At 39.9% G+C, this 17,222-nt stretch overlaps 1 protein-coding gene across 4 annotated transcripts in view; it reads left to right on the forward strand.

Annotated features, from left to right (window-relative positions):
• Positions 1–17,222, forward strand: part of LOC121187123 (POU domain class 2-associating factor 1) — a 32,916-nt gene that overhangs the window by 3,875 nt on the left and 11,819 nt on the right. The window contains exons 1-2 of one of the 4 annotated variants that reach the window (XM_041046240.1): positions 10,009–10,084; positions 15,268–16,454. In XM_041046240.1, coding sequence (XP_040902174.1) covers positions 16,439–16,454 — 16 coding nt within the window. In that variant the 5' untranslated portion in view covers positions 10,009–10,084; positions 15,268–16,438. Of the gene's footprint in view, positions 1–10,008; positions 10,085–11,184; positions 11,284–15,267; positions 16,455–17,222 lie in introns of those variants that run through there. The other 3 variants (XM_041046243.1, XM_041046242.1, XM_041046241.1) reach the window with 3 other exon arrangements.

The raw sequence follows: 17,222 nt of genomic DNA on the forward strand, positions 1-17,222 counted from the left end.
TGTCCAGTCATGGAAATGCTCCTTGGACCACTGCTGCTGTTCTTACTTTTTCCCTTCACTTTGATTTAGTTTTATAGATTGTTAAACCTGCAATAACTGACACTTTTTGGCCACTTGGGGGCACCCAAAACAAGTTGTGAACAAAACACAGACATATCATCATTCCTTTGGAGTTATTCTTATGATAACTTGATGATCTCCAGTCTGTCATTCACTCTCTTTTAGCTCTTCAGCTGCTAAATGCTCCACTGTGTACATAACCACTGTGAATAATAAGTGTGGTAGGATGTATTAAATTGGGAGGATTGCTATCATGGCGTATACGGAAATCGAAAAGTAATGCCAAACTTCCTTTCCTTCCTGGCCAGCCAGTTGGTGTTTCACCTGCTGGATGTTAGGCACAAGCAGCTAGTTGGAGGAGAACTTAATGTTAATCATGCTTGTTTAGTACTGGAAAAAACACCAGTGGTCTGGAGGGTGGAGTCAAGGCTGAGCCTTCTTAGGTAAACCAATTGTTACTTACTGCTTATTTTTGATTTTGTCTTTTAAATGTTGAATGCAAATAACTTGCGTAGAAATAAGACCTTTTAAAAGACAGATTCACATTTTTTTCAAGTCTGTCTTAAAACAATTCTCACAGCATATGAACACTGGAAACTAATTGTTCCTCCTGTCCAAACTGGCCTCAAAGAGATTCCTTCTTGTGTGGATGTCTGCACAGGAGGCTTTCAGGCCCAGTACTGAGTTGTAGTAAGAAGCATTCAGAGCCCGACACACAATCTCTGTAATTATGTGCATAAAATGCAGGAAAATAGACCTGGAGAGTGCTGCATGTATGTCCATAGACCATGAGCATATCTTGAGTCATTACATGGACTGTGTAGACAGCTGGGTTGATTGAAAACAGGAGTGTATCTGTTCCTGTGTGAGACGGAAGATTAAAAAAAAACTGTCAGTCCTTGTCCTTTGCAAGTTCAGCCGAATCTAATTTGAGGCCCTTTCAACATACATGCAGGAGCCGCGAAACTGATTTATGATAGATTAAAAAAAAATTCAACACTACCTTTAACTGAACAGAAAGTGAGATGATATTGTGTCAGTGTGTTTGTACAAACATACATGTTTATATATCTATCATTTAGGTGTCCAGTGCTCCAAATTGAGTAGTAGATATGTTAAGGATCATAGAAATACTTGAACACATGAACAATAATGTAAATGTTTTTGCTTTGCTTTTTGGTTTTTCATTCACCATTCAGCAGCCAGTCCCCAGTGTAACTCCAGAGGAAGGGCTCAGCGACTGTGTTCAATGCAAGACTAAAAGCATGTTTAATAACTGTTTAAAGAGAGATCATTCCTTTGTTGCATGAGATGCACTGAGAAAAGCAGAGCACTTATCGTGACTAGCATAACTCAGCATTGTACCCTCAGTACCTGACAGGCTGACAGAGAAAATTGCTAATATTATCTCTGACTTCATCTGGAGAAATAAATGCCTTTACATCTGACAACATGATTAGCGTGACAGTGAATTCTTACAGAGAGAGAAACATGTCTGGAATCAATGTTGCAACACTGAGCAGAGAAAGCTAATTACGTTTGAAAGGTCAGAGGCTGCTGAAATGCTTTGTTCTTAATCACAGTAACAGGTAGATCTTGTCCATGAGACTGTCAGGGCAAGTCTAAAAGATCTGGTAACAACTAATCTTAATCAGGAAAGTAACCAGTCACTGCAGCAGCAGTGCAGAGTAACTGAATATGAATTGCAGTTGAATTGAAGTATAAAATAAAGTGGTTGTACATTATTTGAGTAAATGTATTAACTTTCCACTCCAGCTGAAATGGTTCATATTGTTGCAGATGTTAATGTGGGTGCATTTGAAATTTGTCAGTCTTTTACAAACTTTTCATTTCATAGATGCAAAATGTGGCTTTATTTCAGCAGTAATGTATTAATGTTTCTCAGTTTGTCGCAGAGGAGAAGAGAGAAAGAGAGGGCTGGTTCCACAGGAGATGAGCCTGATGGCTGAAGGCTCTGCTTCCCATTCTGCTGTGAAGTGTTGGACTGGGATAACAGGGTGCCATGAGGTCTTTAAGATATGATGGAGCTTGGTCATTAAGGGCTTTGAATGTTTCTCTAGATCCTGTCAGTACTGGAAGATTTTCACAGAGTTACTGGGCCATCCTCATAATAAGGAAATACAGTAGTGTAGTCTAGAAATAACAAATGCATGGATTCGTTTTTCGGCATCGTTTTGGGAGAGGGTCAAAAACAACCCCAAGGTTCCTTACAGTAGAAGTAGTTGAATATAAGCTCTATATCTCTGAATATAGGATCTGGATCAAGAGGAGGCTTTTAAGAGGAGATTTAATCACTGCAAATTTAAGAGCCTGCAGTACGAAGCCTGTTAATGAAAAAAACATTAGATCTCATATGGAGGTGTTAATTAAAGGTAAAGCATCTGTGAACAGCCTCTTGGAATAGGGTCTAAAAGAGAAGTTGGTGGTTTAGATGAAGAAACAGTTGAAGTGAGAGATACAGGAGAGAAGGTGTCTGAAGATAAACCAGGCACTACAGTCGATTCTAAGGTCAGTGTACTGGACAATACATCTGTGCCAGTTACGGGAAGGAGGTGATGAATTTTTTTTCCAATATTTACAATTTTACTTGTGAAGAAGCTCATGAAATCATTACTAATCATTAACTGAGAGTTAGAGGGGTACATGGCTCAATAGAGCTATGACTCTCTGTCAGCCAGAGCTGAAAAGAAACCTGGGGTTGTTCTTATTTTCTTCTCTCAGTGATGAATAACTGGGCATCCTGGCATTACACAAGGCTTTTTTAATATGTTATCAGACTATCTTTCCAGACTAGGGGAAATTCTTCTTGATTTGTGGAACGCCACTCCCTTTCCAGCATTTCACGACATCTGCTTTGAAACACGTATTTGTGAATTGTACCACGGAGCCTTCTCTGATTCAGTAAGCTTTTTTTTCCAGAGGGTGGGAAGGTCATATGCTGTGAAGCTGTCAACAAGATCATCAGTCTGTGTGGGAGTGAAGCTGAAATAAGTCTGTACTGTATTGACACATGGCATTAGAACAAACAGTGGAATGCTTCCCTTAACTTCAGTTCGATCAAATTGGTGACTAATAGGAATTAAGATGAAAGCAATCTAGTATTTAATAGTCCACCTTTAATTGTCCTGTTTTTTGGTTTTCATGAATTACTTCTGTAGGTACCTTAAATGTGATGGGTTACTTTACAGTTGCTTACAATTGCTACCTGAGTTTTCTCCATAGAGTTCACGTTTTCACAACTCTTCACACAGTCACCGTAACAGCAGTCAGTGTGGGCTGAACTTGCTTTGATGCAAAATGCACATCTACATTTACAGAACAGGAAAAGTGAAAATAGAAAACACAGCTGACTCCAGTAAACAGAAAACTGCAGTTGGTGATATGGTTGTAACCCCCCCCCCCCCACCCCCCCACCCAAAAATAAATGAATGAATGAATAAATCAAATCAAATCTTGTTCCTTGTCTGTTTAAACTACAGATGAGGTGAGGGAGCTGAATGCGCTTGATGTCAAATTCATTTCCCATGAACACATCAGCTGTATAACTGCAAAAATAACACACTGCTTTTCAAAGTCAGGTCTGGAGAGACTTGTACATGCTTTTAAACCCTGTAACAGTGACTGCTGTAATAGCCTTCCCTCTGGCCTGCCTCAGAATCCTGCCTATCGCTGCCTGTAACACAGAGCCTACACTTGATCCAATGGAGCTGAACAGCAAAACAGACAGAGGGATAAATACTGGCCATCAAAGATCAACTCATAAGCCTTTATTTTTGGGGGTTAAGCTTGGGTTTTTAATCTATCTGAAACTTTTCACTGGAATAGTTGTAGTACAGTATGAAATGTTTGACTGATCCTATGATGCCCTCCATGAAAGGATGTCTCTACTGGCTGCTAGAACCAAACTCTCAGCCTGTCTTGCATCATCTTCTTGTTAAGCTTCAATTTAAGTGATGCGTGGTGTTTCTGATCAGTGGTAAACACTTTGTGTCTAGTTCTCTGGCGCCATCTAGTGTTTCAGAATCTTCTTACAGGGTCTTTGTTTGCTTGAGTTGTAGTTATGAGGGTTTACCACTAAGTGGCAGCAGTGTATATGAGTAAAGCAGCTCTGCCTTTTTATGGTTGGGATTGGCGCCACTGAGAGCCTGTTCCAGTCTTGGGAGGCTCATACAAGTTATATTGATACTCTTATTCTTTACTGTTAACCAGTTTGCTTTAATTTCTCAATTTTTATTTTTTCCAGAGCAAAAAGAGCTGTTGCTGATATCATGTCTTTCAATTGATGAATATAGTCAGAAACACATTATTAATTAGTGGGTTTGCTTCTACACACCCACAAAATGAAACACAAGCTCTGACTTATATTAGTCCAGCAAATGTGACAACATGCCTCAGTTGTATAGAGGAACATTGTGTGCACCACTGTGCCTTGATATGATATGAGGTGCAGGAGATACTGTGTGTGTGTGTGTGTGTGTGTGGCGTATTAAGTCACAGTTTACTTTGTTTCCTGCTGAAGAAACTGTACAAGCCCTCACTTGTGAAGGGATTTTGCAGTTAATGGGTTTCTCTGTAGCCAGTGAATACTTTCACTGCTGCTCACGGCAAATTTTTTGTCAAAAGCAGTTGTAATACACCTTCCTATTCCCACACCGTGCTGCTTCATTTAGTTACTTAAATATTTAACCCGGAAATGTTCTCAAAAAGATAACACTGCACAGACACTCAGTCTCGTTCAAAGTTTGAGAAACTTTGGGGAAAACCCCACAAATGACTTACACCTTGTGAGTGTCAAAGACAGTGTTTTTGGTGTTAAATAATATTGTGCACGATATATGTAAAAACAGCTTTTTGGATGAATGGGTTTTGGTTGAATCATTATAAGCACATGCCCAAACTTCTCACACTCACTAAACTAATGATGAACCACCCACTGTTGAAATATGAGTCATTCTTACAAACGCTCTCATTTTTTATGTGCAAAACAAGCAGGTACATTTCTGATTCATTAGTCATTTTTCATTTCAAAGCTGCACTGCCTCCTCTCCTGACCTGACTTGACCTATAAATCCTCTACTTTTAAAAGTAGAGTGCTGAAGTTTCATAAAGTAATTCTTCCCTCCAGTTCAATTTTCCCCTTTAATAATAAGATAGAGGGACAAGTCCGTGCAGTGTGTGAACAACCTGTCTGTCTGCCCCGTGCATGTGAGGGATAATTGGGCCAGGGCAGTTCTGAGGGAAGCTGATGTTTGACTAAGATAAATTGTAAAAACACCTGGCACAGTTATATATTCCCCAGCTCAAACCAAAAAGGGAAGTTTCATAACTTCCTGAATATGGCTGCCATCCTGAGGGATGTCTTGATGGATTCAAGATATGAAAAACAAAACGTTACTTTAAGGGGCAATGTGTAAGAATTGGCAAAATGTCAAATTCATACTTCAAACAAATAGAGGGCAGCAAATTGCCAGAAAGCTGGGTTGTCCACCCCTGTTGTAAGACACAAGGAAATGCTCTCTTTGTCCTCACCCCTCACCTTCCCCATGGTCGGACTGGCTATCAAGCATACCAGGGTAAATCCCAGAGGGCTTAATCACGACCAAATTTCAACCTATCTCCCTCACGTAGAGCTGATGTTAACATGAATAAATCTAACATCAGCATAGGATGGTTGTCAACAAGTTGCCAAACCTGCATGGATTGCAGAATAATGTTTTTGTACAGGTTTACCTTACAATCTCATTATGATTTCTTCGGTTATTGTTTGACTGACAACCATTTCACCCAGTCTGATAGGTGAGAGAGACAGGGAAGATGCAGAGGTGACAGGAGTAGAGGATGAGCCACGAGAGGTGGAGGAATGTGAGGGAGAGCAGCAGCATCAGTAGATGAACTATAGGACAGAGTGGAGGAAAGTCACTGAAAGAGGACGACTGCAACACAGGTTTATAACCCACTCACAGTTACTACTTCTTCATCCTGTCATGTTGGACTGAGGGTAGACTGGATGCTACAGTGACTCACTATCGCTTCTTGAAATACAAAGCGGTATTACGAGACAGGACGGGCCAGGTTCTGTTGTAACTGGTTAAGGTGGCATTTTCACAATTCTATACAATGTTAGATAGTTTAATCTACAATAATACATCACATTTTATGTAATGGAGTAAAAAGTACAATAAAATGGAAACACTCAACTAAAGTGCAAGTTCCTCAAAACTGTACTTGAGTAAATGTAATTAGCTACATAGGGTATTAATCTGTGGCCACATTATGAAGTGAACCTGTAAAATCTTATTCCAACAGTTAACCCTGTGAGCCCGTACGTATCATATATGATACCCACATTTCTGGGACTCATTGCATCACCATCAAGCATAAACTTTGCATTTAACCCTTTTAGATGAACTCTTATGCTCGTATACTGACTCCTGGTAGACACTCCTCACTTTTCTAAATGTTTTGACATGTGTGATACAAACAAAAAATATACTTAGAATTTTTTTTTTTTAATTTTTTTTTTTTACATTTTGTCAAAGGGACAAATAAAGAGTTCATATTTGAAAAATTAGAATTTTCTGACCATTCTTTCATAGTTCAGGTCTCACAGGGTTAAGCTATAAAATCTAAAATCTCCCAAAAATAGTAATGTTCGGTTTTGATCGACACTTTCAGAGATGTAATTAGGTTATCGTAAATGAACTCTATGACTGAGGCTCTAGAGTTTCTAATGTTTTGCCCACCCAGTGAGGGGTACATAATATTAGAAGCACATTTCAATATAAGTGTAAATGACCTTGGCCTGATATGCAGGCAGAAACTAAACAGATGGACCGATGCTTTCTCAGTTATTTCTCTCTGATTTTCACTTATTGTTAGGTATATTTAATCGGTGCGGTGCATGTGTTTCCTTTTAGTTCTGTTTGTAAATTTGTTCATAAAATAAATCTCTGGTTTACACTTCATTGACTGCTATAAGTTCATTTGTTAAGCTTGTTTTCATGTTAGACAAGATAATTCTCTCGTACTTTTTCCCAAAGAAAGTCAGTGGACTTGAATGAGAGTCTGCGTTTTTGCTCATTTGTTGCTCTTTGTTGTGCTGCGTGTAAGTAAAAACACTTCATGAATGATTAAAGGGCATTCAATCAAAGATTAGCGATCACATTTTATATCTCACCATACACAAGTCAGTTTATTGCGTGAGGTTAATATTAACATAAACAACCACCTCAAGGGACTTTCCCGATGTGTTTTTTTTCTCTTTTTTTTTTAGAACTGGTTTGATTATCACTTCACATTGCACTGAGTGGCACATGGATTCACTGCTTTCCAAGTTATCTCATTATGTGGTCATGAACTTATGAACTCACACCCTTAGACCCTTAGAGTGTCACAAGACATTGGCTATTCTTTCATCATTTATTCAACAGGAGCAGCTGTGCAAGCACTTTGCAGCTTTCTGCCCTCTGAGTGATTCTTTCAGGCCTTCTGAACTCAAGTCTGGATCCTCTGCACAGGTGGAGGGCAGGCCAGCACTGTCTTCCCACTTTATGGCTTGACATGCACATGTGTGTGTATACTGTGTATGCATTAGAGAGAGAGAGTGTGAGTCAATAAGTGAAAGGTGAATGCGAAGCCACAGCCCCCAGAGTAGATTTGTTTGTTCTGCAGGTTGAGGCGTGTTTCAGGCCCTTTAAGGTCTGGCATGTACACACAGGCCAAGACCAAGTAGAGATAGAGCCGGCAGGCATACTCACACTTTCTCTCTCTCTCTCTCTCTCTCTCTCTCTCACACACACACACACACACACACACGCACTAAAACACACACACAGAAACTATTCATTCCCCCCAGTCAGCCCCCCCTGAATATCTGCTATTACTACTGCTGTCTACCATCTGCTGGGACAGTGCTTGAATAACAAATTTGCATGGAAATGCCCCTACACACACACACACACACACACACACACACACACACACACACACACACACACACACACACACACACACACACACACACACACACACACACACACACACACACACACACATCAGGTGAGGTCAGTCAGTACACAGCAGGACAGTACAGTCAATTCAGGTTAAAGCAGTTTACAGCCCACACATACCTGAGCCTCTTGGAGAAGAGCTGCTAGTACACCTACAGCACAGATATCAACACAGTGACTCTCTCAAAGAGCCATAAACTTTGCTTCCAGTGACTGACAAAGCTCCACCAGACTCTGTGTCTTTCCACAGAGCATCTGGCAGAAGCCTCTCATGGCTGGTTTAACTGACTTCCAGCTCTACTTCCTCCTGTCCCAGCCACAGCGGTGGTCAGTCAGTCTCCATTGTGCTTGTCTATTACATCACACACTACGTAGCCTTCTGCCTGAGTTGAAATAATATGCGTAATTTAAAAAAATCTGAGTGGGAAAAAGGAGGATAAAAAAGGAAATTTCTGTGAATTATAGTACACTGAAGTTTAGATTGATAAGAGGATTTGCTGTTAAATGGAGCCTATACTGACATTTAATGTCAATCCAGATCTGAATGGCTGTTGTACCAAACTGACTTGGGCATTTATATATATTTGATTTTATAAACCTGTTTTTTGTTGTTGGATTCCTTTGACAGGACTATATTTTACTGATGGCACTGGTTGACAGATGCAGCCACTTTCAAATTAGACTTAAAGTAGCAATAAATGTAAATATATTGGCCACTTGTGATGTGTGGAATGAGCTGTTAAGGCAACAATGACATAACCTTCTGATCAACATTTTCCTATTTGTACATCCAACACATGCTGCATTAAATTGGAGTCATGTTTCTGGCCAATAGTGCCATATTTACATTCCTTTTAGATGTGTTTTTCTCTCCACCAACTCCTGAGGGAAATATCTGCTTTTTTTTGATGCTCCACTATATTCAGCGAGTCGCTGACTGTGTCTGTCTGCTACTTTGGTGCTGAGAAGGAAAACAGCTGCCTCCTGGAAAGAGGCCATTGAAACAGTAAGACTGAACTAAAAGAGTAAAGTTGTAGTCTCCCTAAATTGAATGAATTTCTACCTGCATGGACATAGTTACTGCTACTGTTTTTAAAGTATTTACTTACTGCTTTTTGAAGTATTTAAAACATGACATGATGGGGGTGGGGTTAGCTCTTGGGGACCTCTAGAGGAATGTGTGTGTACTGTAGTGTCCTCTGCAAAAGGCCTCAGGCAGTTTCTCATCTTATGCATACATTATAGTAAGATACTATCTGACCTGACATGTTTACTCTTTACAGTAATAAGCGCGGTCTCTTGTTTTTGAATACAAATGCATTGAATATGTATTCATACCTTTAAAGGTGAGTCACCTCACCTGTCTGTTTTAATATCAGGTAGTTAGGATTATGTGATGTGAAGTGTGTGAGGACCCTCTGTGTCTTGCAGGCACTTGCAGTTGGCATGAGGCTCAGATAGGAATCCACTGTCTTTGTCTGGGTCAGTAGTAAAACTACTGTAGATGAAGATAGCAGCCCAAGTCCTCAAAGTGTACTGAAAGCGACAGAGATACGATCAGTGCTGAAACCCAGCCCACGGGCTAAACTGACAAGTGAGACTCACAATGAGACATAACTGTTGCTCACTTTTTTCAGCTTTTTCTTTCGTGTTTCAGTCCTTCCCTTTCTTAATCCTCCCCCTCTATCTTTCACACACTCTTTGAGGCTAGTTACCTGAGCTCCGACAGACACACTGCTGAAGCAAATCCACACCACAGTTGTTTGAACACCTTCACATTCAAAATCCAGTGTGCCAGAGTGAATACCTTGTTATGAACAATCACAAACCAGAGCTCTCACCTCTTTTGAAAACCTCTTTGCATCAGCTATCTACATTAAGCCACACTTTGCATCACTCACTGCACACATTCAAAATCCAGCAGCACACAAAAATCTTCTCACATAGAGGAGTAATGGACATGTTGGAACTGCCATGAAACTTGGTGTTAAAATGTAAGTCATAGCTTCTTCTCTCCGTCTTTTGTTGCTTAGCAAATTAGCATGATGCTAAGGAGAACATGTAGGGCAGAGTTAAGGATGTTAACCCAGTTAAGCCCAGTTAAGCCACCTTTCATTTCCAGGACTCTTAAGGGCTCATACAAACTTGTAGGATGTAAAGTTTGCGTCTTCAAACTGATGAAATGCGTTGGTAATGGCTATTGTTTTCTGTCTTATCATTAATGACTATGGATGAGAATTTAAAGATTAAAAGAAGCATGATTTGACCAATAGGCTGAATTAAACTGTTTGTCACAGACAAAGTAGATGCCATTTACTAATTAAAAAAAAAAAAAAATCCTACAAAATAATCGTTCAGGTAGGCATTGAAACATGCAGACGTGTCAAGGCTTACTATTATAAAAGTTTCTGCTTGTGGTTTTTGTGCGTTGCTGGTCAGTGAACCTTGACGTACATGCAGGTGTTTCCCTCCTGCACTGCTATACCGACCAACACAGGCCAGTTTCAGGCTCTGCATTGGCCCAAGACTGAATTTAGTCTCCAGATTTTTGCAGCTGTTGTCTGTGTTGATGGTGACAGTATTTTTTTGAGTACCAAATGTAGAAAAAAGGTTCACTAAGAATTAAATTCAGTTCTTATTAGAAATTCTCAAATATCCTCTCCAGAAATATCCAGGGAGGGAGGAAAAATAAGCAAAACTCATTTTTGAGTGCAGAGGGACTTTAGATGGGGGTAAAGCTCATGCTGAGCTTCTGTATGTCATCAAGCTACCTGGCCTGCAACATCATGCACTTAACGTGTAATGCACTCTCATAACATATAATGTGCTTCTTTTGTCTTTAGCAGTTCCAGTAGAGTTTCCCATAATGGCCTTAAAGAATACTATTCTGGTGGGGGGGGGTTTGATCTGTTTTTATAAACCATTTTTAGATCCCTGAGTTAAAAAACAAAAAAGAAGCCTCACACCTATCAACCCCTTGATCAGGCTAACCTCCACTGCATTCTTTTTTTGTACTGAGTGATAAACATGAAATTTAAATCTTGAAATTGGAATCTGAAGTTCGAGTCACAATTTATTTTTGTTTTGCAGTGAAATCTTTCATCTGTAGCTAACCGTCTTCCAAGCCTCTTTCAAGTCTCAAAAAGAGGAAGTTAACCACAATGAAATGACTGTAAACACAACTGCCTGCTGTGTGAGAACTCCATTTTTTTTTTACTTTTAATTTGCACCTGCCTGAAACAGCTTTCAATACAGTGTATGGAAATTAGGCAAACAATTCGTTTTATACAAACATGTTCAGAAAGCTTGGTAGTGATGTGTCGATGCCACTAATGTGAATTACATTGTTTATGTCAGTGAGCTAGTGTAAAAACTGGTTGCCTCTGCAAGCCAGTTAACATCAACAGTTGTGCTGACATGGATGTGCATGATTTCCTTTATTGTGATTTTAACACTAATCCCTTAGATTGATGATATACTCTAACAGCAGATACAGTGGGGCAAAAAAGTATTTAGTCAGCCACCGATTGTGCAAGTTCTCCCGCTTAAAATGATGACAGAGGTCTGTAATTTTCATCATAGGTACACTTCAACTGTGAGAGATAGAATGTGGAAAAAAAAATCCAGGAAATCACATTGTAGGATTTTCAAAGAATTTATTTATAAATTCCTGCGTAAAATAAGTATTTGGTCACCTACAAACAAGCAAGATTTCTGGCTCTCACAAACCTGTAACTTCTTCTTTAAGAAGCTCTTCTGTCCACCCCTCGTTACCTGTATTAATGGCACCTGTTTGAACTCGTTATGTGTAGATCTGTAAGACACCTGACCACAGTCTCAAACAGTCAGACTCAAAACTCCACCATGGCCAAGACCAAAGAGCTGTGGAAGGACACCAGGAACAAAATTGTAGACCTGCACATGGTTGGGAAGAGTGAATCTACAATAGGCAAGCAGCTTGGAGTGAATAAATCAACTGTGGGAGCAATTATTAGAAAATGGAAGACATACAAGGTCATTGATAATTTCCCTCGATCTGGGGCTCCACGCAAGATCTCATCCTGTGGGGTCAAACTGATCATGAGAACGGTGAGCAAGAATCCCAGAACTACATGGGGGGACCTGGTGAATGACCTGCAGAGAGCTGGGACCAAAGCAACAAAGGTTACCATCAGTAACACACTACGCCGACAGGGAATCAAATCCTGCAGTGCCAGACGTGTCCCCCTGCTTAAGCCAGCACATGTCCAGGCCCATCTAAAGTTTGCCCGTGACCATGTGGATGATCCAGAGGAGGACTGGGAGAATGTCATGTGGTCAGATGAGACCAAAATAGAAATTTTTGGTAAAACTCAACTCGTCGTGTTTGGAGGAAGAAGGAGGCTGAGTTGCATCCCAAGAACACCATACCCACTGTGAAGCATGGGGGTGGAAACATCATGCTTTGGGGCTGTTTTTCTGCAAAGGGGACGACTGATCCGTGTTAAGGAAAGAATGAATGGGGCCATGTATCGTGAGATTCTGAGCAAAAACCTCCTTCCATCAGCGAGAGCATTGAAGATGAGACGTGGCTGGGTCTTCCATGATCCCAAACACACTGGGCAATGAAGAAATGGCTCCGTAAGAAGCATTTCAAGGTCCTGGAGTGGCCTAGCCAGTCTCCAGACCTCAACCCAATAGAAAATCTATCGAGGGAGTTGAAAGCCCGTGTTGCCCAGCGACAGCCCCAAAACATCACTGCTCTAGAGGAGATCTGCATGGAAGAATGGGCCAAAATTCCAGCTACAGTGTGTGCAAACCTGGTGAAGACCTACAGGAAACATTTGACCTCTGTCATTGTCAACAAAGGTTATATTACAAAGTATTGAGTTGAACTTTTGTTATTGACCAAATACTTATTTTACGCAGGAATTTATAAATAAATTCTTTAAAAATCCTACAATGTGATTTCCTTTTTTTTTTCCACATTCTGTCTCTCACAGTTGAAGTGAACCTATGATGAAAATTACAGACCTCTGTCATCATTTTAAGCGGGAGAACTTGCACAATCGGTGGCTGACTAAATACTTTTTTGCCCCACTGTAGGATTATGATTATATTCCACCAAACTAACCAATCTGCTGTAATCGAGTACTTTTATAGATGTGTACCTTCATAGTAATGTCTTAATCTTTGACTTTTAATGTAATCACTTCTGTCTTTTCTTGTTCTCTTCACCTTGCAGCACCAGACTGGATAGAATGGAAACTATAATTACAGGCTGCTCAGTTAAAGAGCTAAAAATTTGAAGTGTTTTGTGTACTATTGCTCTGTGTGCAGATTTATGTAACCACAGTCATTTTGAGACTTTAACGCAATTACTGCAAACAAATGAGACCCTTAGTGAAGAAGTGCAGCAGGTCGCACTTGGAGGGAAACATGTCAGATTGCACAACACAGTAACTCAGCAGTGATAACACATAACAGAAAGAAGTTGATATTATTGCAGCAGAAACAAAGATAAAGGTTTTACTGTGGAAAAGCAGATTGAAACATGAGTAAAAGTGCGGCTGGATTTATCTTATTTGGCCTGAAGGAGTAGTAAAAAATGTCAGGGGCATATTATGTTCAACACACACAGTGTCATCTTATGTATGAGTGCATTCATCGTATGAAGCCAGCTGTCTTCTCTTTTTAACTACCTCTTTGTCCATCATGGCCTATGGAAGAAACATTCTTGTTTCAGTGCATATATGATTTGATGATGATAACCCCAACCAGTTGTTGCTGCTATGCCCATTGTGACCTAAACCTAGCTACCTTAAACTCCGACCATGGAGGGTGTTATGAAAGCACTTCTTCTTCTTCTGTAAAGATTGGTGTATGGAGTGATATATGTTTCACGTAGACGTGTATTGGTTCAGTGTGTTAAGATGTTGAATGTGAAACCTTCTAGATACAGCATTTTTTTCTTCTTCCTTCCTTGTAATTAAAAACAGGTATTAGAGAGAAATATTTCTGTTTGGAGTGCAGTTTTGTGTGTGACCTGGGGCAGAGCTCTAGTCTGGCATGGCGCAACAAGAATCCAGAAGGGTGCAGCCCATCTGAGCACCTGATGGAGTCGCGCACCTGAGTCATCCTTTGTTGGGTTGTGCTGTTGTTGCTTTGGAGTGACCAGCACATGAACTTTAATCAGAACATTTATATTGACTCACCTCTATTTTTCCAGCCAATATAATCAGCTAAATTAAAGCCTTTTGTCTCTTATCAAGATCTTCTGATTATACAGTGCATACCCAACAAGCTGGATTAATTCTCTATTCACATGCCTATACAGGCCAGTGTTGGCAAACCCTCTTGTTTAAAATGCCATAGCCAGATATGGCAGCCAGTCAGATCCAGCTGTAGAGCTCATGTCACTCCCTTATTGGTTCCTCTCCACTGGTGAACTTAGAAATTCAGGATTCATTTTAAAATGGTGCTGAGTAAGTGTGTAAGTGTTTCCTGAACAAGCCCCAACTCATATGAGCCTCTTTTCAGTTCAAGCAGGAGAGTCCTGAGTTTTCATGTGGCGCTGTAGCAACACATCAGCAACCTAATAAACTTCAACTGGTTCTGAAATTGACTTTCAAATTGATCTGAAATAGTTTTCAGTGCTCATGTTCTACACTGAGTCTGTGTGTTTATTTTACTCATAGGCTAATTTGTGACATTAACTCATGAATGGTGTGAAGTATACTTTGTATATTCACCTACAGTAGGGTGGAGTCAGCTAAAATGGGCCAGATAAGGCTGGAGTGATGTAGATTTAATCTGATCTAAGGTTGCTAAGGTTGGTGATGTAGAGGGTTACACAGAGTATGTCAGAGAAACTGCACAGTAAGCAAGCATAACATGGTAAATTTCATCAAAATTCAAGAGTAATAAAGCAATTATAAGTAAACTTACCAAGAAAGCAAAAAATGAGTTAACAAACAATGTTTTGACCAGCTCTTTCAAATAAAAATGGAAAGTTTAAAAGAAACATTGATTTTTGTGGAAAAAAAAAATCCACCTAGCTAAAATGGATGACACACACACTTACACAGAAGTTACACAGAAATTTAGGGTGCAAACCTGGTTTATAGGTCTAGGTATGTATTGTGTATTATACATGACATATATGTCTGTTCTATCTTTTTTCAACTATGTGTTGCAGACACTATGGCAGGAGGACAGAGAAAGGAAGGAAAATGGCGTAGCAACCAGTGGAGAAAGGACAGAATGAGTGGTGCCATCAATGAGTACCAGGAGGTCATCGAGAGAGGGCAGACACCAAATGATCACTTTGAGCAAAGGCCTGAAACTTTCCAAAGACCACTTTGCAAAGCCCATTAGCATTATAGTTGCTGGCTTTGGCTCTGCATTTGGGAGGAAGCGATACCTGCCAGAAAGAAGTTTGAGAACTGCTTGAAAATGTGTGAGCATTTTCAGTCAGGGAACATTGCGTGGAATAAGTCTCCTACTCCCTCATTTGACTGTGTGATTGGTGTTTTGTCACTGTGTTCAGCGTCTGCTTTCAGCGAGGGCCTACACCTATATCTGTTGGTGCTTGCCCCAGTGCTGGTATTGGAGATGGGGATGGAGATGACAGTAGAACATAACTGGGAAATACAGAACCTGGGGCCCGAAGCAAAATTCCACTAAGAGGCCCTCGTACCCGACCCATGAGCCATGTAAACCATTTCCCTTTGCCACACAGTCACACCTGACACCCCTGTTCTCCCACCACAGTCCTCCCTCCTTTACAACAGTTTGCTCCATCGGTCAGTCTAATACATTGACAAAATGAGGTAGAAATAATATTAATTGAATAAAATATTTTCTATAGAATCCTAAGATAAATGAATATTTTTTAATATACTTTTTTAAATTAACGTTCTCTCAAACAAACAAACAAAAAAAATTTTTGTTTAACCTTAACTTGAGGTCTGAAGAAGGAAGGACTTGGAAGGAAGTCTGTCACACAAATAAAACAACATGATTTGCATCAGGCTTATTATAACTCTCCTTTTTTTGTTCTTTTTATGAATTTGAATCAATTCTTGACATTTTCCTTAAGGCTTGGTTGTCTTTGACTCTGTTTCATTTTGGCACCACTGGAGCCTGTTTCTGTTTTTCTTTTTAAAATGTTTTATCTCTTCTAGTTATGATTCAACTTAAATAGCACCACCAGTGAAACTAGATGCATAGGGGAGACTTGTGGTTGGAGAAACTGTGACATCCCAAGGGGATTGTTAGCCAGCTACAGGCTGTTATAAAGCACGACAGTCAACCCGCCACTTTGATTTTCTTCGGTTTAACTATACCATATTAGCAAGACAAGCAGTATGCACTGGGAGAAATGTAAGTACAACACGTGTTTTATTTACATGATGTACGCAAACTGTAATTTCTTGCTCATTTCACACAGATTGTCTTAAATGTAACATTTAGTGATGTGCGGTCTATGATTTGAGGGGTCAAACCTACTTTGACTTCAGTGAAGGAGGTAAAAGTTCAACTTTAAACTTGTTCAAAAGGGTGTTTCACCTAATCTGTTGTATCGTTTGTGTACGTTACATCAGTTTTCACTTTGAGGATGTGGATACAATATCATGGACAGAATATACTTGCAATGCCATGCAGTCCAGGACAACAGCCCTGCAATTCATACAAAACCCCTGAGAATCTTAAATTCTGTGTGATTTTATTTTTTGGCAGTGTCTAGTTAACAGGTCGAATAGATCAAGAGTTGTTGCGGAGACAAAGAAATTAAGCTTTGAACTTCAGTCGTTTTTGGGCCAGTAATTTCTGAATTTAAAAAGTGTTCACTAATCAAAAAAAAAAAAATTGTGAAGCCTTAATCACAGCATGGGTGACAGTGATTCTCCAGCCATAACCTACCATGTACAATTTAGAACACTAACTGAAATGTTTAATGCAAGAGTTTTTGGGGAATTTTTGGAAAACTAACAGACGGAAATAACTGTGACAACTTTTCCTGTTGTGAATTGTGTCAGGATCAGTATTGAAGCTGCTGTGTCAGGCTCTTTTGGAAAGAGGAAGGTGGTCATTTGGAAGTTGGTTGCATTTTGCTATTGGCCTGTAATCTTGATATGCAAAATGGTGGCA

This window comes from Toxotes jaculatrix, chromosome 9 (genome assembly GCF_017976425.1).
Source record: "Toxotes jaculatrix isolate fToxJac2 chromosome 9, fToxJac2.pri, whole genome shotgun sequence".
Lineage (NCBI taxonomy): Eukaryota > Metazoa > Chordata > Actinopteri > Toxotidae > Toxotes > Toxotes jaculatrix.